General features: G+C 28.6%; 1 protein-coding gene across 1 annotated transcript in view; it reads left to right on the top strand.

The window, feature by feature from the left end:
• poe (E3 ubiquitin-protein ligase-like protein poe) overlaps positions 1 to 25,967 on the top strand; it is a 187,860-nt gene that overhangs the window by 96,029 nt on the left and 65,864 nt on the right. Inside the window, 10 exon segments of the mRNA XM_067288343.1 lie at positions 398 to 545; positions 686 to 919; positions 5,938 to 5,967; positions 8,596 to 8,766; positions 11,519 to 11,701; positions 13,277 to 13,345; positions 16,160 to 16,249; positions 20,135 to 20,227; positions 21,465 to 21,752; positions 23,354 to 24,480. Of these exon segments, the coding sequence (XP_067144444.1) occupies positions 398 to 545; positions 686 to 919; positions 5,938 to 5,967; positions 8,596 to 8,766; positions 11,519 to 11,701; positions 13,277 to 13,345; positions 16,160 to 16,249; positions 20,135 to 20,227; positions 21,465 to 21,752; positions 23,354 to 24,480 (2,433 nt within the window).

The raw sequence follows: 25,967 nt of genomic DNA, 5'->3' as shown, positions 1-25,967 counted from the left end.
GAGGGAAATAAAACTCAATAAGATACATTTAAGTGAACTCTTATTGCCATCACCAAAAAAGCTGACAGATACAGTTCCTTTAGGCCAAAAAAGTCTTTCGCAAAAACTAATCCACAGCTTGGAATAATTGCCCAAACCACAACATTCAACACCTATATTTATTTTTCAATATATTTGTAACTTTTATCATCATTGTGGTATTTGTCATTTCACTTGACAGAGGTCTTACTAGTCTTGGGACATTCTGGTTGTCTGTAAAATAAATAGATTAAAACTTTCTTTACATTTTTCTGACACCATTAGTCCATCTTATTACTTTTGCTGTAATTATAATTTTTTAAAATTTATTATTTCTTATTTAATGTCTAAAAATTTATAATTACCTTATTATTCATAGGTATCATTGCCATACATGCAAAATGGTGGATGGTGTAGGTGTGTGTACAATTTGTGCTAAAGTTTGTCACAAGGATCATGATGTTACATATGCAAAATATGGATCTTTTTTTTGTGATTGTGGAGCTAAAGAAGATGGTAGCTGTCAGGTATAAACTATACATGTTTAAATTGATGATGATAAATTATGAAGTTTGAATAACTTTTTTTAGCTCTTATTCATTTATTAGGAAATCTTATCTTTTCATAAATTGATACTTCTCATCTCTATAATATTTTTAATTTGTAGGCTTTAGTTAAGAGGAGTCCTCAAACAAGTAGTGAAACTGGAAATACAGTTCAGCCAACTACTGCTTTTCCATTTTCATCAGATACTATTTTGCCTAGTTCTTTAAGACGTCGAACTTCTTCTCCTACTCCTGCTTCAAGTAATAATGCAACTACTTCTGGAGCTCAAACAGATAACAAAAAGAGTTCAGATGATGCTTTGAAACACAAACAAACACTTGCAAAACAATTAGAAGTAAGTAATCAATAATTTTTATATTATTAGTTTTATTTAATTTGATAAAATAGAATATCATGTTTGAACATAATTTTAAAATTTGAAATTTTTTAAATTTAAAGATGATTTGAAAAATAGGGGGAGAATAAATACAATCTTATAAGTGAAATGGTATAATATTATTTAATTATTAAATTTTATATATATACAGTGGGTGATCGGTTAACAAACATAATCCGTTCCAAGATTTTGTTCACTATCCGAATTGTTAGTTAACCGATTATCAATTTACCATAGTTTTTATTGGAATTTGATTAATTCATTCTGGAGACCCCCAAAAATAAAAAATGTATATACTTTCTTACTACATTTATTTATATGTAATAATAAAAATACATATATACACAGTCTTGCATTTTTATTAGTCATGTTTTTTCCATTTGTGAGGGTTAAAGAATCTGACTAATGTTGATTGCTTTTCTCTCTTCTTAGGATTTTTCAAAAGTAATTAATAGCATTGTAATTGTAGAAATCCCCAAGTCTATTAACCTCAACATGGTTTAGATGCCATTCTAAGACTGCTGTTTTGACATCCTCCCATTTCTTCAAAAGATGTTTAATAGCAGGTATCGGCATTAATTCTCTTGTTCACAAGAAAACATATCTCGCCAAGTTTCTTGGTGTTCTTCTGTTGTCAGATCCGTTTCAGGTTCCATTATGAGCTTTTCAATGTTCTTTATTTTTCACATGTGATTTTTGTTACTTGTTAAACTGTAAAGTACTATTTTAGTTTACAACGATTATCGACTCTACCGTGTCGGAAACAACCGTTAACCTACCGGGTACTTTACTCGGATTCGCGTTAGCGTGCTAGGCCTGGACTTTAAGCGTGCACCGAATTAAATAAAGACAATATGTGTCAATAGAAAAAAACCAAAGATTTAATTAGTCGTTTAGCAATAACTATGTACAATATTTAGTAAAAATCAAACAATAATTTATTCTAAGAAATTCAACAAAGTCAACCCGACAATTCTCGATTCAAATCTATATGTAACTTAACTATTCCCCTTGGGAATCCGACAAAACCAAAAGCTTAACTTATAACAATAATTCTTATAAACTAGAGATCCTAATCGTCACCTCAATATACTCGGAACCTATTTCCTCAAACTCTCAAGACTTTCTCAGACTGTCGATCCAAATTCGAATCACTTCAAATCACCTTGGAACTATTCGAGATCCTATCGGACACCTCTCTATTACTGCTGCGAAGCTCACCAAGCTCGTTGCTATCAGAATTCACCTCTCCGTCTTCACTTGAGACTCGGGATTTATAGTGTGAGGTGACGTCACAATTCTGAATGCGGTCACTCCCCTCATTTACATACTTAAATGCTAACAATAACGTTTTTCATCGTCTGGCAGCCCTTTTTCCGACAGTTTACTCACTAACCTTTTACATTATTTGTTTTTACAATTCTTTCCGGGACGTTTTTATTACTTAAGGTTTAGCGAGTTTTATTTCGTGCTTGTAGGTTCTCCCCCCCCTCTTCTCGGTGCGGACCTATTCTTTGCCGCTCGGGGCGTGAAAATGTGCGTGAGTCCTATGGCGCTTTTCTTTCGTCGGTGAGTTGGGTTTTAATTCTTCTCTTTTTAATTACTGAAGGTGAATGGTGAGGAAACCTTCGTCCTAACAAAACATAAGCCCCAAACAAAAATAGAATAATAAGCAAAATAAAAGTAAAATAAAAATAACGTTCGGACTTGGTTCTTTACAAAACTGCTTGAGTCTTCCTGATTATACAGTATCTTTCTTAGATAAGATTTAACTGAGGCCTACTGTAGACCTGTTTGAGCCATACTGCCCAGCAACATTGGACATCTGTCCACTCTCTACCTTTGCTATTACACTCTCACCTTTCGAAAATAAAAACCGACACAAAACTTAATGAGTGTTCGCTCGACAGTCTCGTGAATACTATAAAAGAATTGTTTCTGTCAGAAAAATAAAAGGCTGGAATTACAAGGGAGAGTTTCGAAGTTCGGAGAAATACTATCCGATCAGTATATATTGGGTTGAGCATGGATGTCAACATTTCCCGTGCTCTAAAAAGTTCCAAATTGTTGCCCAAAGACAAGGGAAGACCAATTGGTATTCATTATTTTACGTTGCTTCTTCTTGTGTTTGTTCCGTGAGATGTTCGTTATCCGAATATAAAAATTTTTTGCGAAAGTGTCCATTATCTGATTTGTTCATTAACCGATCACTCACTGTGTGTGCATATATATATATATAAATACATACATACATACATACATACATTCAACAAGAGGAAGTTTCAATTGATATCAAAATAATAATAAAGAAATCTTACATATATTTAAAAAAATTAAAAATCTGAAGAAACTAAATCATCATCCTTTCTGTTATGTCCAATCACCAGGAATAAAACCAGTCTTTCTTTGCAGAGACTACCTTTTATTGGAGAATATGCCTCTGCAAAAATTATGTAAAACAGTTAAAACATTTACTGATGTTAAGTCAATTAAAAAAATATATACATAATTTGAATTAAAATGGCTGACAGTATTTTTTTTTTTTAATAAAAATTATGTTAAAGGTTGTCTCTGCAAAGAAAGACTGTTTTTGTTCCTGGTGATTGGACATGATGGAAAGGAAGAGGACTTAGTTTCTTCAGATTTTTAAATTTGTTTTTTAAATATCGTCAGCCATTTTTTAATTGAAATATTACATGTAGTCTATATAAAAACAAATTTTTATAACACTTGAAATAAGAAGCATATTAAGTTAATATTTTAATTTCTTGGCAGTTTAAGAACAGATGGAAAGTATTGTAATTAGTCAAGTTTGGTTTTTGCATTGCTTGACATTTTAAGGGCCTGATTCCAAAAACATCAGAAAAGGAAGAAAAATTTTATATATATAAAATTTTTGTTCCTTTTCTGATGTTTGATGAAATCCACACACATAATATATATATGATGTATGTGTGTGGATTTCAGTATTACTGAGAATCTAAGCCTTTTCTACACTTCAGACATCTGTATTACAGAATTCAAGACTTTCTTATACTTAGATTGAATTTAGCTTTAAATAGCATTTTGTAACTTTGGTCCCCATAGAATTGATGTCCTACAAGTGAGTAACTAACTTGCAGTTGCTGAAGGTCCACTAAGCCTGTGTTTGTGTGGGACCTGCAGTTTGCTTTATAAGTTTTGTTTATAAAATTTAAATTTGATTTAGCAGCTATTTTATTTAGTGTACTATCTTAATTTGGCAAAATTGTTAATTTTCTTTCCCTTTTCTTATTCTAATTATTGTTTTCATTAAAATACGTCATCCATTAATTCTTTTCATAGTTTTTGTTGATAGCTTAAAATTGTGAAAATTGATTATAAATTCCTACATTTAAATTAATATTTCGATTTCAATTTATTCTGAAATTTCACAAATAGAATAAATATACAACATGCAACAAATATTTATTTTTCCATGTAAGAACCTAATTAAGAGTCTAAATGTAAGGATAAATGTTTATCCTTTTGTATATTGAAATCCTTATGCTTTAAAAATGTTAAATCATAAGTAATAATGTATCAAAAAGAAAACAATAACTTATGTCAAAGCCTTTTGTTAACTTGTAAGCCAAATTAGTAATAATTTGGTAAATTGGGATCAGAGGGTCAGCATCTCTTTAGTGCCTTGTCAGAACTGACACCACTGTGTCTTCTAGGATAGACACACAAACCTTAACGGCTACAAATTCGGAATTTGTGCAAGTGGTCATGTGTGCAGGCAACTGGATTTGGGATGGAGGAAAGTTGAGAGATCAGAAGTGCACACTACAACTTAATTAGAATGGAAAATACCTGTTTATTTATATAAATATTTACATGTATACACAAGGTAACAGAGAGTTCTGTTTTGCTTTCTAATAGTGGGTTAAATTGTCTATAGCTATATAGCGTAACCTAATTGAGTATTGAGGTTAACAGATTCCTAGCTGAGAGAGAGCTTACAATATTACACACGATGTGGAATACCTTGAACGGCAGCTTGGTTGTTGATCGAAGATCATAGAGGTGGCAATGAGGGAGTAACTTCTCAGTCTCTTTTTGTTTCTGGTGTGTTTTTTTGAACTGGATTGTTGAGGGAATTCATTGGCTTGTCAGGTTCAGGAATGGTGATCGAGAGATTGGAGAAAGGCGGACGAAGCGGTTGGGGATAGAGCACTCACATCAGAAAAGGAAGCAGGATCGGTGAACTCTTGGACTCTGAATGACCCTTGTTCTTGAGTCACTCCTTTTATATCCTCAAGCCATGTTTGTTATTAGTTCCCAGTGGCACATTTGACGAGTTCCCTGGGAAAGGAAACAACTCCAGGGAGAGAGATGCCATCATCCTTCAGTAATAAAATTGGAAAAAACTTTCGAAAAATGAATTTTTTCTCCAAATTTTCTCAAGTCCGACTCTCACAAAATTTTTAATTCCAAATGTCATTTGTCTAGAACTGTAGCAAATTAGCATACAGTGCTTGTATTAACAAATTTATTTTTAGATGAAATGCATTTTGAATAACAATAAATTAGTGATGAGGAATCACTAATGTATTGTGAAGATTTATCAAATTATTATTAATTTGGCTTCTGAGTTAAAAGGTTTTGTCATAATAAATCCTCTAATCTATATTCTCAAATAATCTAAATTCTCAAAAATATAATTTGTTAGTTAAATTAATTAAGTTGTGTAGAAAATAAAAGTATCCTCAACATGATACCAATACCCAGAAAAATAATTATTAAAACCACAAATCCAAATTGCAAGCACTTCAGTTTCTATGCAATGCTGAGATATTTTAAATCTTCAAAAAAAAAGAATGTAATTTGTTCAATTCTGTTGAATTTTTTAAACTCATTATTATTAATTTTTGAGAAAATTAACTTTCCTAACATTGTGTAAATGGTTACAAGTGTAGCAGTTATTAATTATGTTTATTCTTTTGTTATTTTAGGTGTTCAGAGAATCATTAATCAGTCATTTGGTAAGTTTAAATTTATTAATCTCAGATTGAATTTTAAAAAATTTCTTTATTGTTCTATTTTATTATATTAAACATAAGTTTTATTGCATTACTACAAAAAAAGAATGATTACTGTAAATTTTCAAATTTAGATTATATCAATCATTTCCTGATTCTATAGCTGGTTTTTTAAATTTAAAATAAATAATAAGATAGTATTTCAATTTATTGTAACAAAATTTTATACCTTAATAACTGTTTGAATGTGCATAAAAATTTTGGCTTTAATTTATTTAAATTCAGATATAAAATGGATGTTAAACCACTTAAGTTCTTCTTGATAAAAAGACTGTTATCTTGTCACACTAACTGATGATACAAATATTAACTATTGTCCCTTTGTCATCATCATATATAAATCTAAATTGCCAGATTATTTTGGACAGTATTAATGCTAATTTTTAATTAATGTTGAAATTTGGCATGAAAATAAACAATGATTTCATTGTCTTATATAAACAATCAAAATTAATTTCTAATTACTAATGTTCTGGAAGTAAAGATGGGTTTGGAACAAAGTTGAAATCTACAATTCTGCAAGCAAAATTAGCAATAATAATATCTGGATTACCAGTGTATTCCTTGCTTTCAGACATATATTAATTTACTGTAAAATATACTGGTTACTTATTGTACTATCACATTAAATATTTATTATGCAGAGTTGTATTGATTTTTGTACATGCTGCATTTCTGAAGCATCACAAGAATCAATCTTAATTAACTTCCCATTATTTTTTAGAAATATATCATTCCAAATTTTAATATATTTCACAAATACATAAGTTGGAAAATTGTTATATTAATAAGTACTTTTATGTAACTAATTATAAAAAATTTTTCTTATTTTTCATTTTATGCAAATAAAACTATAATGAAAATTTACACTTTACTCTATTAGAAAAACTTTTATCATAGAAGTATTTAGCTAAAATCACCTATAATGCAATAATTTAAATGCAGGGAATTTACAAGTATCACCATCTACAGTATAGTTAGCCCACCAATGGCAAAGTGAATAAAATCACTGAACTCTGATAGTTTGTGTTGGTTCACACTTTGCTAATGGGTTGGCCATGTGAAGTTTTCCAGGATCTCCATGTTTATAACACCTAAATAAGGACAGTTTTCCATAGAAAGTTCTCCTCGGAGGCATTGCCATTTACAAACAAAACAAACATTTATCATCTTGCATGAACATGTAATACATAATTATCATATGCATATAAACTAAAATAGATTATTTTTATACTTGATATAGTATTTATATTACATTGTTTATGGATACTTTATAAATTTAATAGCTGGCACTGTTTTGGAATTATTGCAATATTTAATGCCCGTAGTCAATCTCATAAAATAAGATTTCATAAATCTAAGTTGACTAATCTGTCCCTAACTGTGCTATCCTGGTTTGCTTAGTATAATTTTAGAATGTGTGCACACTGTCTTGCTTCTTGGTTTTCACGGAAAAGATTTTAATTATCATCAGGGGAAAAGTTTCTTATCTGAGCTTGTTGCATCCAGTTCATCTCTTATTTCCATATTCATCAGGATTGTTTGGAAAATTTTGTATTGTACACAATAAACAACCCAGCTCATGTATAATTGAGCAAAGGTTGTTCTTTTTCTTAACACTTTAAACACTGAAAATTTTCTATGTACATGAAGATGAAAACGTTTTTACCACTCAGGCTAGAAAGGGAATTTTTATAGCAAAACCAATCAAACAACTTTCCCTCTGGCTGATTTCATCTCAAAAAGATTAATATAATTTTGGTCAATCTTGTGTTTAAAGAGTTAAGATATGCCTTTATTTGGCCAATTTCACATTCACTTAGCCCAATTCTGTGTGGAATCTTGTCAAAATTAATCAAACTTTGTTGTACACAAAGGCATCAAGGATAAATCATTGAAAATGAATTTGCATAAAGTGACAATCAAAATATGAAATGGACAATATTTTAATTTTTAATCTTTCCAAAAATTAATTCAAGTAAAATGGAGTTTTTAACAATTAAAATTTGTTTTTGTTCATACTTGATTACTTTATTATAAAAATCAGTTTTTTGCTTGTACTGTATCCCAAATTCATAATTTTTGGACAATGTTATAATTATGAAACTTTCTATAGCAATAAAATGTAAATTTTCATTATTATTCTTGAAGTATTCAATTATACTCTCTATGATGACTAAAATAAAATATCTTTAACAATTTATTATTGTAAACTATCAATAATTATAAACAAATAACAGAAATAATTAGAGCAGTTGTCACTAATAAACTTACATACATAGTAAATTCAAATATGTATGTTCCATAAAAATATCTGCTCTTTGAACACAGAAGAAACAGATACAAATACTTCATGTAATACAAGAATAAAATAATATAGTTGTCACTTATAAATTTTAAATTAAATGATTGGATTAAATTAAATATATTTTCTAGTAATAAATAATGAATGATCTCTTTCCTCCTATTGTCACTGAATATAGTTTTCTAAAAGTCTGCACTAGTTATTACTTTATAATTTTAATTTCATGCAAACAAATTTTGCTAATAATGTTTCATTTTATTTTTAAGACATCAAGTAATACAGCTGGCACTGTTTTGGAATTATTGCAATATTTAATGCCTGCAGTTGTTGACTCATGTCAAAGAAATTCTCCTATTGGAAGTTCAGTAAGAGCTCAGAATGCATTGAATGAATTACATTCAAGAGAAAAGACCTGTGAACAAACTGATCAGTTGATGGTAAGTATCTTATACTGAATTTTAAAAAAAAATTAATACAGTGGTGCCTCGTATAACGTACGCCTCGAATAACGGACGCTGAGAACAACGGACTTTCTGTTTGGCTGTTACATGACTCGAGCAATGGGCTGGCTGCGAACAACGGACTTTCCGGCATAATTGGTGACTGCTCCATGGGTGCATTCTTTAATAGCGGTCGCTCTGTGTCTCTGCTACTACGGGAGTGCGCTGCTGTTTGTAGGCATTTAGGAACGACGGTGAAAGAAAGAAAGATGGCGGTGCCCGCACTATCGATAGTATCATGATGTAGGAATGTATAATTCTAAAATATGAGCTTTAAAAGTCAAAAGAAGGGTCCCAATTGTAAAATTTAACCATAAAATGGATTATTTGTTGAAAGAGCATTCAAAATAGCCTCGAAAAAAATTCGTAAAGACACTTACATCACCGCGTGCTTTCACAATTTGTAAATTCTCATTCATAAAACCACATAATGGACCCAGAATCGAAACTATCTGAGCCATGGAGGATGCCATGTTGCTTTTCATCGTAAACTACTGCTACGAGCGGCCATTTTTGCCGTTTGAAGGCGTGCACTCCCACCGAAATTTAGGAACGCGTTCCACAGGAATTTTTAAACGGATGTCGCTAGCGCAGCGTTACGCAGAGGAATAAAAGAACGCACCCCATGTTCATTTTTTTTATGATACAGTACGGTTTTTTTATGCTGCAGAACAAATTAGATGTTTTAACATATATTTCTATGGGAAAATGTGTTTCGTATAACGGACGTTTCACTTAACGGACGTGCATCTGGAACGGATTAAGTACATTATATGAGGCATCACTGTAATATATTATCAGACATGTTTGATTTGTACATAGTTCCAAATTTATTGTTAGGTATTTTAAGGAACTTTCGTACTTAAAATGTATCAACAATAACAACAACTAACATATTATTTTTTCTCTTCTCAACAATATTGTTAGTATATATTTTAATTTAATTTATTATTATAATCTTGATGATGATTTCAACATTCCAGTATATATTGATCTCCACATACATACTGCATTAAAGACTACTTTTTCAGAAATTTTGCATCATTTAATTCATTCATTTGCTTTATTAAGCTTACATTTGAGTTAAAAAAATACAAACTTCTATGAAATACTTAAGAAAAATATTATTGAAAATACAATTGCTAGATTGTTTTCTAACAATCTATAGTTTACATCTGGCATTAAGAATCATGTTATGGTTTCTATTTTAAACTTGAATTATGATATTCTATATTCTTTTTTTCATGTATATTGCAATACAAAAAAAGATTACCTCAATTACTTTTATGTGAAACTACATTAAGATGTATAAGAAGAACAAATACATATATCAGAAAGCACTTAGATCATATTTTGTGTTTATAATTTAATAATAATTTTATTCCAAATTATAATTTTGAATTAGTTAGTTTGATTGGTTATACATTAAGAATAAATTTAGGTCTATGTTTTCAATTTAAAAAAATAGAGTAAAAATTACTGAAAAATTATATTTCTTTTACAATAATCTGTTTTAGAAAGTATAGAAAAATATACAGTAAAATCGCCATTTGTTTACCACAGAAGGGACTGATGTCTATTGGTCAGCATATAAAGGTGGTCTTCATATAGAAATGAAGCTCAGTATGCAATATAACACAACCAACAGCATTTTAATAAGAAAACACTGTGTCATCACATGTATATTGAAAACATTACAGAATGGGATACATTTGGATAATAAACACTTAAATGAACATTATATATATGAATACAAATACATGTATAGTATTTTGACAGTATTTATACATGTTTACAGTTCACATTTGTTCAAAATATTATGAAACTAGAAAATATAGTAAGCAGTTTGATTCTTTCTTCAGCACTGCTCTATCTTTTTTTTTCTAATGCAAACATTGAATTTATTTTCTGCAGTTGTTGTATTCCTTAACAAAATGTTCTGAAATGTTATCAAAGTGTTTCAATGTTAAAAAGGCATATTTTACGTTATCTTCTGAGATAACTATTGTTTCAGTTATTGTTGCTTCATTTGTGCTCTGATCTGATCTAATATAAATAACAGATCAAATAATGTAGCTGAAAAACATGAATTGTGAAGTCTGACTTCTCTTTTTTTTCGGATAGGTCTATATATACACTATAATATTCCATCTTTTAGAAACTTCTAAGTCTTAGACATCAAACCAACAGGAAAAAACCAGAAAGTTGAAAGACAAAGAATAGATAAGAGAATTTAAATCATAAAATACAATAGTCATAAAATTTTATTGAAAAATTCTAAACAAATTCTTTGCAATACTAATGCTAAGAGCAAGTTCTTATTATGATTTTACAATTCATTTGCAAGACAATTTCAATTTCAGAGAAAACTGTATGCATTTGTTCCACTCACACACTATTTTTTATGGCATAAATAGGTTGAGACTGGTCAAAATACAAGTTTAGAGAGTTTTACTCTACATCTAAAGAGTTTAACTCTGTGTATTTCTATGGGATATATTCTGGACTGTGTAAGAATGGTCATTTTGAAGAGAGAAAAACAATTTGGAAGTAGTTAACTTACGAAGTTCAACTATAGTTATCTATATTCATTATATCTACTTTATATCTGTTTCAGAAACAGATTCCTTATAAATTTTGTATTTTTATTTATCTGATACTTATGTAACGTTATCATTTTATGATTTAGGTTCCAACATTAGGTTCTCAAGAAGGAGCCTTTGAAAACGTACGTATGAGTTACTCTGGTGAGCAAGGTCAGACTATTAAACAACTTATCAGTGCACATATGATTCGACGTATAGCAATGTGTTGCTTGGCTTCTCCTCAAGGAAAACGACAACATTTAGCAGTCAGTCATGAAAAAGGAAAGGTAAATAAATATAAGAAATCTTTCTCTCAACAACTTCTTACAATGGATAGTATTATAATGTTTTTAGTATTTGTATTATTACTTATAAAGTTCTGAAACATGCACATGTGGTCAAGTGTGCACATCTCTCAGAGAAATGTTAATATTTTATTGTTTTAAATAATATTTTAGTAGACTTAGTCAGATGTCTCATGGAAGACGACTATATTCCTCTGTAAACTGATATCAAAATGTTAATCTTGTGTTGTGGCACAACGATATCTCAGGTTTGTCTTTATTTGGAAGTCAGTACAAAATCAAGTTTTTCTTCATTTTTCTGATCATTGGATTGCAGTTGAGTTCGATATATAAAAGAAATATTCTTGAAATACTTACTTATAACTTATCTTTGTTTAGTTTATTTTAATGATGATTAAAGTACCTTTTGTCATTTGACATAACTTATATTTGACAGAAGTACAAAAATTACACAGATCAGTTTGATGTAGATAGATCAGTTTGATGTAGAAAGATATTAATTTTAAATGATCAGAACTGGAAAACTGGATTTCAGGCTTTATATTTTTGAAAAAAGCAAAAGTCTTCTGCAAACTTCTTTTTAATCTTAATAAAAATTTTACAATTTAATAATTACTAAAAGTAGGAAAAGACATTAAATTAACAAACAAGTCACATAAATGATGCCATTAATTTCTACTTATTAAATATTAAAGTTTATGAAAAGAAAAAAGTGATTTAGTATTTGTCAATTTCTGAATATATCACTGAGATTTAAAATAATAGTTTTTTTTTTAAACTATGTTTATAATATTTTAAAATGAAGTTATGAATTGAAGTTAAGACTTGTACAATATTTCTGTTGACATCCCTTCGACAAATTATGCTATAAAATATTGAGACTGCCAAAATTGTATGCAATTTAATATAACAAATGATGATCTTTTATTTTAATACAACTTATTTTTATAATTTTATTAGTTGTAATAAAGTGAAGCATCAAATCCAGACTAATTGGAATTAGACCCCATTCAGATTCTCAAATATACTTACATGTAAATTAGCAATTAAATACTATAAACTTCAAATACACTGTAATTTAAGTTTAGGTGTTCTTTGTTCAAGTCAATTTTTTATGAGAAATGGAGGAATACTTACAAAGATTCAAAATATAATTTACAGAATCACCATATTTAAACAAAAAATATACTAATTATAATTTCAAAATTTAAAAACTACAAATACCAAATGAATGTTAGAAAATTAACAATGCAAGACCAAAAGAACAGAAGCTGAAAGAACATCAATAATGAAGTTACCATTGAAAGGATTAATATCTGTTTTTAAATAGACAAAATCTGGATTTTTGATGCTTCACTACATATGTGTATATGAAAATATTTTTTAAAAAAATGGAAGTATTTAAATTCTCTGTTATAATTGCATATATTATTGTCAGCAATCAGTCAGTGTGGTTAATTGATTATTATTATTATGTATGTAATAGTAGTAGATAAATAAAATAGAAAGTTTGTGATATTTTTTATTTACTAAATGTTTCAATTATTTACTTTACAGATCACATTATTACAATTATCTGCTTTATTGAAACAAGCAGATTCTAGTAAAAGAAAACTAACATTAACAGTAAGTTTTGATTATTTTAATGTTTGTTTAAAAATAATTAATTATACATTTAGGTGAGAATATTAAAATTATTAAATTAATTTATTTTATAATTTTATACAAAATATATTTTTATTTGTATTTTTAAATGACGTGTCTTGGTTTATGGGAGGGAGAGATATAAAAGACCACAAAAAACCGTTTAAGGGAGGTATGAGTAAGGCTAAAAAAAAAGCACATGGTTATAATTATTTTAGTAAACTAAATGAATTTAGGAAAATTTAAATAAATAAATAAATATATATATATACACACACACTGCATTTAATAATATATTTATATTTTTATAGTTAGTTAACTTAGCCAATTTTCTTTTAATATCAGTGATCTGTGTTAAGCAAAAGCACTATTTGCAATACTTTTTATTTTCTTTATCCAGCAAGTGAGAGATACAGAAATGTGCAGTATTCAAAAAGAAAGAAAACTATTGATGAAACATTAATGCCAACATTGGTGTATTAAAAACAAAGCAATTCCTTTTTTTACTTGAAAGATAGAAAAACTACATCTTGAAAGGATCTGATTCCTTTAAAGCACAGAGCTTCCAAGTCTGCAGAAAAATAATAAAATTTTTAAAATAATTTTAATAGAAAATTAATTATACATAAGGTCATAAAAATATTTATGAATAGGGAGGGGTGAGGAGAGAAGAATTGGATATGATTTTCCAGATATCTATCTACTGGAAGATATGGAGAAAATTAATAAAAATGAATTGAAACTACAGTTTGAATTGAAGACATATTGGATCCAATATGGGAAAAAGTGTAACTCATAGGTGTTACTTAATGCTTGTATATTCCAATTTTAATTTCATATTTTCAAGTCCAAATTATACTCCAGTGTAACTTATTAAACTTGATGAAAGAGCCAACAAGAAAAATTAGGGTCAGAAGGAGACCATTAGCAAAAACGTTTGAAAAGCACTATTCTAACCTGATAAGAATCATTGTATAGACTGTACCTGAACTTCTCACAACAAATTGGACTTAGTTTTGGACATGAGTTTACTTGTATTATATAATCCTTATAATTTTGATATTGTGGCTTAGTCTATGTAGATTTAAGGAAGCCATAAGGCTAAATTGTTTATCCTTGTTGAACATTGAATTTGATCTCACCAAAGAAATTAATTTTGATTGTATTGTAGATACTTCACCAAAAGGAAAGCTAGACACAAGCAAATGTAAATGTGTATTGGGAGAATTGTAGTGTACAGTGTATGGTGGATGTACTGTAGATGCCTGAGTGGGTCAAAAATCACTAAGTAAATGTTGTCTTTATTGTCTCAAATTACATGTGTTTAGCTGTGTCATGATATTAGGCAAAAAGAAAAGATTTTTTGATTTGAACTGTTTGTCCTAAAATTTATATATAAGGGCAGAAAAAATTGGCTGGCACAGAACAGCTAAAAACCTTAATACATCATTGTTGTTAAGTAAAATCAAACTAAGTGCTCATCTTTTCATCAGTATAGATACCTTTTAGGTCATGTGTAATATATTCTGAATTTCTGAAGTGCAGATAAAATATTCTTCCAGTGCTCTTTCTGATATTACTTCTATGATATATTGCCTCAGATTTAGTTTCATTAATTAATATGACATTGCAGTTGGTTATTTTGTGATCATCAGGAATTCAGAACAAGTTCTAAGAATAAATTTTTTTGTGGAATTTTATTTCTGATTTTGTCTTTTTGTATTTTGCTATGTTCCTGTAGTTAATTCTTAAGTTTGTATATTTCCATATGAATTAAAACAGTTTACTTATTTATTTATATTTATTCTATTTGAATTTATTTGCTTTACACTTTTGCCTTCTATATCAAAATGGGGCGAGGAAATACTTGTATCATTAGGTTTTTCATCCCGTTGCACCAATAAACGAAACAATCCAATCCAATCACTGTTTTCCAAAGCCTGATGATATTTCTCCTAGATACTTTTTCAGTGATATCTTAGTGTCACATCTTGATTTTTAAAGGAAAAAAACTAAACAACCATAAATGGCATTCTTGGATTAGGGAATATTTTTTTATCATCAATATTTAATAATAATTGGAAAACATTTTTAAAATTAATGTCTGTAGTTTAATTGAGTATAGAATGAAAATATTGAATTTTGAGTATTACATTTCATTACATTTTGCAATAGAGTCATATGCAAAATGTAATAAAATGTAATACAAAATATATTTATATTCTATGTTGATTGTTAGTCTGGTCTTGGAGTCTTTGATATTTTTAGAAATTCTGTTATGCTTTATTTATATTATGACTATTTTTTATTTGGTTGTTAAATGATTGAATGAATTTTATGATCTTGTTCACTTATATTGCATTTATAGCAAGGTTACAATTTTTATACTATTTATATATACAGGATGTTTGTTTTTATTTTGAAAAGTTGTACTCATTGATGAGGAACCAGTAAAGGCTTAAAGCATTACAGTTTTTTAATGATTTTAAACTTATCAATTATAGTATGCTTAAAATCATCAAAAACTTTATCTGATAAAGTGTGCTATTAACTTATTCATTCATAATAAAAGCAATGATTGAAAACAATTCATTTTTATTGTAAAAATTTATTTACAATTCATTATAAAGAATTTTATTTTTATTTATTTATAATAGAATTTTTAATATATGTATGTTATTGATATATGATTTTTTTGTGTTGTGTTTAACTTCTATAAACAATGAATAAATTAATTATATTGATTTTTAAAAATAAACAATGTATCAAATAAAGCTTTATCATTGAATTTTGTAGAGATTAGCTTCAGCACCTGTTCCTTTTATGGTTCTTTCAATTGTTGGAAATCCATGTAATGAAGATTTTTTGGCTGTTTGTGGATTAAAGGTAAATAGTTTGCCATTTGATGGAAAAGTAATTAAATAAAACTATGTAGAACTATGTAGAATTTGTCCATAAAAATACTTCTTAAGGAAAATTTATTTGATCTGAAATTAATATTTTTTTTCTAAAGTTTATTGAAGGAAAAAATAAATTTGTGTGTGTGTGTGTACAATTTCCCAAAAAATTAGAATATTTTATCTAAGTATGTGTTTAGCATTGAAATCGATTTTAAGTTAAAGTTTTATTTATATTATGACTTGTGTAATAAAAAGTATTAATTATGGACATAATAAAGGACACAAAATAAATTTACAAGAACAATAACCAAAAAGGAATTTATCCCAAAGCACATTATTTTATTAGATACAAGGTTTGTTGACTGACCAAAAAGAAAAAAAAGAATATTTACTTTTCTGTGACATAAAATTAGAATATTGAAGTGTAATCTGAATCATTGTAAACAAAAGACAGATACTCATTACCTCTTTTAGAAAGTGAGTTATTTCACTTCATGTAAAACATATCATTGTAAATTTATGAAAATACAACAATAAAAATTGGAAATCACAAGAAATAAATATTTCAATTTAATTTATTCTTTATTGTATGATTCTTAGTTTGTTACAAGGGGGTTAAAGTTTTACATAAAAGTTGAAATTAGTACAATTTAACAAATTAATATAATAGCTTAATAAAACACAATAATAATCATTTTTATACATATTATGTAAATCTGAAATTAGTAAAATTTAACAAATTAACTAAATAGCTTAGTACAGGATAACACAAAATAAAAAACACTAAAATAATCATCTTTTGAAAAATGCAATAAATTAATTACAGTTGAGTCCGCGTAAGTCGTCATAGGTATAACTCAACACCATCGGTTAAGTAGTCAGTTTTCTGTGGTCCTGGCCAACTTACATAGGCATTAATGTCAAAAAAAACTGGTTTACTCGACACTGTTTAACTTGTCACCACTGGATAAATCGATATACTTTTGCTGTCCCACATTCATTTAGATGTCTGATAAGTCGACTCCCCTCCTGAAAAAATGAGTTCACACCACATAGTTTTATTTTTTTCAGGAGAGGAGTCGACTTATTCATTAATATATACATATTAATAAAAATGCCTTAACATTTTATGTATTTTTATATATAAAATAATAACAGATAAACAAGAAGAAAATATACAATCTAGATCAACGTCACGGCAGAATCCGATTTTGCATTTTCTCAAGTTATGCGTTATTTGTAGCACGTGATTCACATTTCTGTTAGAAATGAATGTCCAAGAGCTAACAATGCTTATGCTGAAGGAAAAATATGAACTTGTGTCTGAATTTGAATGTAAGAAAACTTCGCAAGCCGAATTTGCAAAACAAAAAACCTTCCAAGAACAACATTGGTGGGAATCCTGAAGAAAAAAGAGGAAATTTAGAAACTTGGATATTTGTCGTGGCTGTCTCGAAAACACCAGAGAAAGTTGCTCTACAAATATGTCGAAGATGCTCTGGTAGGTTGGCTAAAGCAAATTTGTTCGTCAAATCTCCCTGTTTTGGGACTGATACTGAAATAAAAGGTGATGGAAATTGCTGGTGTACTTGGAGTAGAAACCAACTTTAGTGCCAGTGATGGATGGTCAGAGAGGTACATTGTGCTATTGTGTTTTCCTAATTGTAGTTTTGTGGTTTTTTTCAACTTCACTTTAGTCATCATATTGGATAATGACCCATTCTCATACAAGGCTGCAGCTTTTAATGCTCTAGTCAGAAAGGTGTTTTCACATTCATCAACCAAGCAAGCCCTACTAGCTGAGTTAGCTCGAATTAGGAAGATAGCAACCGAACACAGGTACCCAACTCTGATGTGCCAGTTAGTCGAGCAATACCAACACTTGGAACGCACCTTCACCGTGAGTAGAAACACCGACTCAGAGCCTGACAGTCTGGCACGTGTTCCCATCATGTTTAACCCGTACCTTAAAGCAGTGCATACACAGATAGCCAATGAGCATTGGATACGGATAGCATAAAGGAGATGTCCCACGATTTTCAACATCCTATGAAATGAAAAAGACCCTCCGGATTGCACCAGACTTTTTGGCATATATTCCATCCTGGTTAAAGACAACAGATGGGGAAAAGACTTAGTATACATCTGTTCTACTAAGCGTTCCTTAAGTACCTGTATAAGGGAACACCGAGCGGATATCCGGCATGGGTGGCTCACTACTGACCTTGCTATGTATGTGTCTGATCCAGATATCGAGGCACAGTTTGATAGAGCTGCAGTCATCATCAGCACACCACACCAGGACCATCTTAAATGGCTAGAAACCATAGCCATTTATAAAGCCGGCCAAGTAATCATGTACATCAACTGAAAGGAGGAGCTGAACCTGTCACTGGCCTGGCAGTCCTTATTAGATGCCAACCCATAGCTACCTCCACCAGCACATAACTGCACATGTCAGGCAAGACCGACTTCGTCAAAATGACATTCGATCCCATTGAATTCCATATGCTCTGTTCGGAAACATTCATGAGCTAGTTGACCTGAGGAAAAACTATGTGATAGTTCGAAAATGTTTGTCACCTGCTGTATATCGTTTACACATTATGCACTGGTATGTGTGGATTTTACTCTGGTGCTGAAGTTAGAGTGGATTTCTGCAAAAATGTAAAAATATTTGATCTCAAATAAGTCCAGGTTAAAGTGCAAAATTCTTGGGCTCACTTTCCCATAGATTTGAAGCAGTTATAAATTTCAAGGAAGACCAACTAAATGCTAAAACATAACAAAAGTAGGGTATTCTATTTTTTTCTTTTTTTCACAGAGAAACAGACATTTTATCATACACATCATCATCAAGTTGGGTTATATATAATGAATAAAGATTTATATTTTCTCGTGAATTTTTGTAATTCTCATTATACGCTTAATTGATACTTTCCTTAAGATATGTATTAATATATATGAAAAAGTTTAAATTTAAAAATATTGTATGGTTTAAATTATACATATTGAAAATAAGGTGGAACAATTCAAATTGTTCCACTTTAGAACTCAACAAAGCACTCTCATCTTTTGAATGGCTTCTAACTGAACTAGGCTTGTAAATTGGGCTGAAAACATTTGTTCTGTGATTAAAGTTATTGCTGGAAAAATACATAAAGTGTATTGTGTGATTTTATCCAAGAAATTCCAGCTTTTAAAAGATATTTGGTGTATGTATAGCTGTTTAAAACTGAAAAAGTTTAAGTGTGTTGTCTCCCAACTTTCTACAGCTCATGACTAATTGCCAAGTGTAAAAGTATTTCCAAATTAATAAAATAAATATGACACATTTTAAATTGTAATTTTGTTATTTTATATTAATATGGAAGTGTTATTGGTAAAGTAATGTATTCTCTCACCACACCGGTTTGTTTAAAAATACTCACACCCAAAACCAATCACCAGTGTGAAAACTTGCAAAAAAGCAATCGTTTTTGATTCCCCTCCTGGGATCTTCGTCAGGCTTAATTAGTTCTTTCCGTTGGAACTGGATTCGAAGGTTTTTTAAAAAATTTTCGGAAGCAAGGCACGTTCTAAACTTTTAAAAAACCTTTGAATCCAGTTCCAACGGAAAGAACTAATTAAGCCTGACGAAGATCCCAGGAGGGGAATCAAAAACGTTTGCTTTTTTGGAAGTTTTCACACTGGTGATTGGTTTTGGGTGTGAGTATTGTTGTTATTGGTAAATAAATAAAATGTCATAATAATTAAGAGTAAATAATTTGTTTATTTAATAAAAAAATAATAATTATTGCTTATTTAATATAGGAGGAATTCAGTAAAATTTTGCTGATTATAACTAAACTATTATTTTAATTTTCTATAGGATTGCCATATATTAACTTTTACTAGTTCAGGATCAGTGTTGGATCACCTTGTTTTGCATCCTCAACTTGAATCAGGAAATTATATCATAAAAGTAATTTGAGTTTATTATTTCTATTACCGAAAAATTTAATTATAAATTGAAACTTTCTTATATTAATACTCTATTATATTGAATCTCATAATGAATGGAAAATGCCACAATTAAATAATTTTTAATGAAAATTTTCAAATTTGGCTGTTAATATAATAATTATTTCAAATTACATAAGAAAACATTTAAAAATAGTTTGAATAAAAACATCTTTTAATATTTACATTTTTCCTACATTAGTCACATTGGTGAAATATACACCAATTTAATATTTTTAAAATTATTTAATTTTTATTGTTTTTTTAATGGTAACAGATAGGTAAACCTGAAAAATGGAATAAATTTTGATTTTGGTATGTTTAAAACTAGAATATTAATCAAAAAGAATTGAAAAATAAAATTTTGTGATATCACAATGATGATCTAATGTTTAAATATTGAAAAACATTTAAATAATATCAAGAAGTCAGAAAGTTATTGAACAGTAAATGTTAAATGAAAATGTTTTACATAAAAATGGTGTTTAATTACATAGAAAAGATAAAATTTAGATACAGCTTAGAATAAACATAAGTAAAAGCAAATATTCGAATGGATTGTTATATATGGAACAAAAAATTTACTTTAAATATTTATAGCAGCATTTCTTTTATTTATTCCTTAAAATGTATAGTTTTCAAGTGAAACAGTAAACATTTTTGGGTTATAAAATGTAAAAACACTAGACACCAAGTAATGTTACAAAATTAACAACAATACTGTCTGTTGGCATTATGGAAAATGATGTTAATTTTGATACATTTTTGAGACTTACCAATACTAATCTAAATTATTGTTACAAATAAAGAACATAAAATAAAATTTCAAGTAAAATCTATATTATGTTATAATATGTGAAGTGAAATATTCAAGAATTTCTTTTAATTGATCATTTACATGATCTTTATTATTTAGTCTGTTAAAACCATGTGGAATTTTATTTAAAACTTACTTTATTACATAATAATATGTTCTTAGTTTATAACATTGATCTGAAGAGGGAACTGGTGAGTTCAAAGACATTTAGTATTTAATAAATTTCTGAATATTTCATTGCTTTTAAGTGTTTTGAATATTTAAATATAAAGTGTAGTTTCTTTACATCAATAGAGATTTCCTGAAACTGCACTTTAATAAAAGTTTCCTGCAGCATAGTAATTGTGTAAAATTTAAAAACAAATTTTTTTTTTATTTATAGGCTTTATGGTTACCTGGTTCTCAAACAGAACTTGCCTTAGTTACTGCTGAATTTGTGAAAATATATAATTTATGTCATGACGCATTAAGTCCTCAATTTTTTTTCCTACTACCTAGTGGTAAGATACGAGATTGTTGTTTTGTATTTTCTGAAGATGGTCAACGTCACATGATGCTCATGTCTTCTGCTGGACATATATATTATCAGCCAATGGTGGAAGAAAGTTCAGCCAAACATGGACCTTTTTATGTAACTAATATCTTGGAAGTAACCCATTCTGAATTAACTGTAAGTTTTATAAACTATATATATAATCACTTTATTAATATAGTATTTCTGTATGGAGCATTATGAAGCACTATGTAGAAATTTAGATTGATGAATTTAGAATAAAAAAATGAATTTGAAAAAAATTTAAAAAACTTTTGAAATAAGCAACAATACCATAAGAAGAAACATTTATAGCTTAGTCACATTACTTCTGGTATCAAAATATGAAATAGAACAGTTGAAACAGCATTTCATACAAATTAAAAATAAATGCTGAAATTCATCTTCACTTATGCACAAAAACTACATTGTCCAAATATATCTTCTAGTAATAGTAGAAAATCAGATTTCATCTAGAAGACCAAAATCTTTAAATATTTTAAAAGTAATTTCTTATCAGAATATGCAAATTTAAAAATATTTCCTCACTTGTGTATTTTAATCTGTTACCTATACAAAAATTAAAGATTTAATAAATAATTTACAAAATTAAAAAAAATTATAATTTAATAAATTTAGAGGGAAAAACTATTGAAATAATCAGTTTTATTATTATATTTTTATATTTTAACTACAGTAGAAACTCAATTAGTCAAAACATAATTATCTGAAATTTTGAATTATCCAAAATGATTTCAAAACCAAACAAAAACTAGAACATGTAGCATTGTACATACCATAGAGACCAAACTCTCCATGTAACTAGAAATCTCTATCATCTGTCAGTTGTAGTGCCATGAAACTGTCATATACTAGATATTATGTTAGATTTTGAGTAAATTAATTTACCTTCAAATACAGTAATTGTATTACAGTATTTATAGTTCATGAAACTTTAAATGCATAATGTTGATGTAACATAGAAACAAATTTCTGGATTATCTGAAAGACCCCTGGTTTTATCAAGTTTGGATAATCAATATTTCCACTGTATATACAAGTCATGAGCAACCCCCAAGGTCTTAATATGCAACCCCCAGAGCTTTGGCAAAGTAATTTTATTTTTCTGTTTTCTGCCTCGTGCCATTATTTAATCCTAATTAAGCTGATATTTATGTCAAAGAATATTCAAACTGAACATAATCAGTAAAAAGATACAGTTTACTCTCTGTATATATTACTAGTTTGCACGTCATTAGCATACATTATTTTAGTATCTAGTGTGCTGGCAGTTATGAAGTATAATGGTACCAGCACACTTAAAGCCTGCAATTCTAAGAAAAAATATATGCAGCCTTCCAGAAGCCTATAATCTTCCCTTGCAGCCCACATCCAGGAAAGGTTACTCATCATTGATATACAGATTAAAACAGCAGACAGCATAAAAAATGACTTCCCAAAATGAATGAATATCCTGTTGAGTTTCATTGTAGGAATTGAAGCCAAGTTTTTAAAATGAATTTTTGAAAATTAAAACTTAAAATTTTTTTAAAATCATATATTCTTCAATTATCACAGATTCAAAAACTATTCTGATTTTCAGAATTCCTTAATTCTGAGAATGGGAAGAATGCTAAATTTAAAATAATTATTTGATTCTTACAAAAAAGCTTAAGATTTTAATTCTATATTATTAAAACTGTTTATAAATATTAATAATTTTTTAATTTTTATTTTAGGATTCAAATGGAACAATTGGTGGTGGAGGTGTGTCCATTTATTATTCCCACACTTTACAATTATTATTTTTTAGTTATTCTCAAGGAAAAAGTTTTATTTCTCCATTCCCTCAAGTCGTATCAGAATTAACTAATGTGTTCTATGTGCAACTTAAATCATCTAATGGAAGTGGAAGTAGTACAAAACCTACACCTCAACCACTTTGTCAATGGTCAGAAGTTCCTCATCATCCTGGATTAATATTAGCTCAGTTACAAACTTCTAATAATCCAGTAATACTTATGGTTAAACCTGATGCAGTATTAGTTCAGGAAATTAAATTTCTCACTGCTAAATCAAAAATTACTGATATGGTTGCAATTCGTCATTCAATATCATGTGGAGAAATGCGTACTACACTAATATTACTTTGTGAAGATGGTAGTTTGAGAATATATATGGCTAATCAGGATCAAACTGGATATTGGTTGATGCCTGCCTTTCAGCCTACTACTGTGCCTACTCATTTGAAACCATCTAAGAAAAAGAAAGCTACAAAAAGTGGTCGCCCCACAGGAGTAATTTCTTTTCCAATAGATTTTTTTGAACATTGTACTGCAATGCCCGATGTTGAATTTGGAGGTAATGATGTATTACAAGTTTATAATGTGCAGCAAGCAAAACATAGATTAAACACTACAGGTCTTTACATTGCAAGCACTAAACCTGCAGGCTTTCAGATTGAGGTTTATAATTCTGATTCATCAATGGTTATGGTTGGTGCACGTATTTTAATTGGTAGTCAGGATATTCAGAGATTTCCTTCATACATAGAAATTTTTGGACGCACCATACAAGCTTCTCTTACCCGTAACCGTTGGTATGATTTTCCATTTACACGAGAGGAATCATTAACTGCCGATAAAAAACTGACAATAATCTTTGGAGCTAGTTCTGATCCTGCAGGTGTAACTATGGTTGACTCAATAAAAATTTACGGCAGAACTAAGGAAGCATTTGGATGGCCTGAAGATAGCGACGATTTCACAACAGCAACCGGTTCAAATGCTCAAGGAGGTTACTCAATTGTCGGTATGGATGTAGACGGTATTCCTGCTGCTCCTTTACCTTTAACACCTCTTGATAGGTAAATTTACAAAATTATACTCAATTTAATAATTAACTAATAATTGTCAAAATAAGTTTCTTAGTTCTTGAAGATTGTTAGCAATTAAAACTTTTAATAAAGCATAATCTTAAATAATAAATTTTATCACAAAAAAACCATAAATTCATTATATGTTATAATCAACTTAATTCTAGTTATTTACTAAAACCAGTGATTCCAGTATGAAGTGGAATAAGGAAAAAATTTTTTGTAAAATATTCAAGCTTTTCAAAATATCAACACTTTTTTCTAAATTAAAACAAATGTTTTGACGTTAATGGAACCTATCAATAATTTCTAATATTGACAGCATATTATTATTATCTCTTAGTGATTATTACAGAAGTGTAAAAAGAAAAAATTCATATTTTCACTGAAATTTTAGTTTTATTAATATTTGTTTTAAATTATAAAATATATTAGTTTTCATTATTTATTCATGCTTAACTGTTATTTTAACTACTAAACTTTTTTTAGTAGTAATTATATCATTTATCTATGTTTTATTTAATACATAGAATACAAACCAAACCTGGATCATATAAACAGAGAGAAGCTTTAATCCCATTCTGGTAGGGTAAATGAGTTTCTCTTCTCATAAGTTAACATTCATTTGGACCTTTTAGTAATTGTTTAAATTTGAAAAATTGATGTTAGAACTGTTCAGTTTGAAACTTTCTTTTATGCATGTACACTTGAAGATGAGATAAAAGCTTGTATTATTATTATGCAAAACTCTAAAACTAAATTTAGAAGATTATAGATTACCTTCAGCTATGACTTCAAAAATTGCATTCTACAAATTTAATCAAACTGAAATTTTATATGAAGACAGTTATATATTTTTAAATTTTAAGTTTTTTTTTATTTATTTAACATTTAAAATTCTTTATTTTTAACATAATCTTCAGAAAATAACTTCAGCATTCAACCAGAAATATATATTTATTATGTTACATGATTCGATGCACACAAAGAGCTAGCTTTAATATAATATTTTTTCAGTAGCATTTTTATCTATATTGTAATTTATTTTTAACTGGAACACTGTTGTTTTTCCTTTTTTATATTATAAATTCTAGATGAATCCTTTGTCACTAATCAATGCATATGTAAACACCATATTTATTTATCAAAATTTACAACACATTTTTTGAGAGTGATGTTTGGTAAGAATATGAGAGTAAAAGAGTGTATGAATATGTTGGTTTTCTGCTGTTTATCATCAGCTGAGTATAGGCCCAAAACATGCAGTGCAAAATAGTGTACTTCAATTTCTATTCACAAATCATGTGTTGGTTGGTTATGAAAGATTAATTTAGAATTTACTGTAATTGTTTAAAAATTTTAATTGATTTATTATTATTAAAATGTTTTACTGTTTTCATTTTCATTTTCTCAATTTACATTTTTCTTTTTCATATGATATAAAGAAAACAAAATTCTTTTTATAGTGTCCAAAATTA

The sequence above is a fragment of the Centruroides vittatus genome, unplaced genomic scaffold (assembly GCF_030686945.1).
Source record: "Centruroides vittatus isolate TY-2023 unplaced genomic scaffold, ASM3068694v2 scaffold_861, whole genome shotgun sequence".
Lineage (NCBI taxonomy): Eukaryota > Metazoa > Arthropoda > Arachnida > Scorpiones > Buthidae > Centruroides > Centruroides vittatus.
This window is presented reverse-complemented; position numbering and strand designations above follow the sequence as displayed.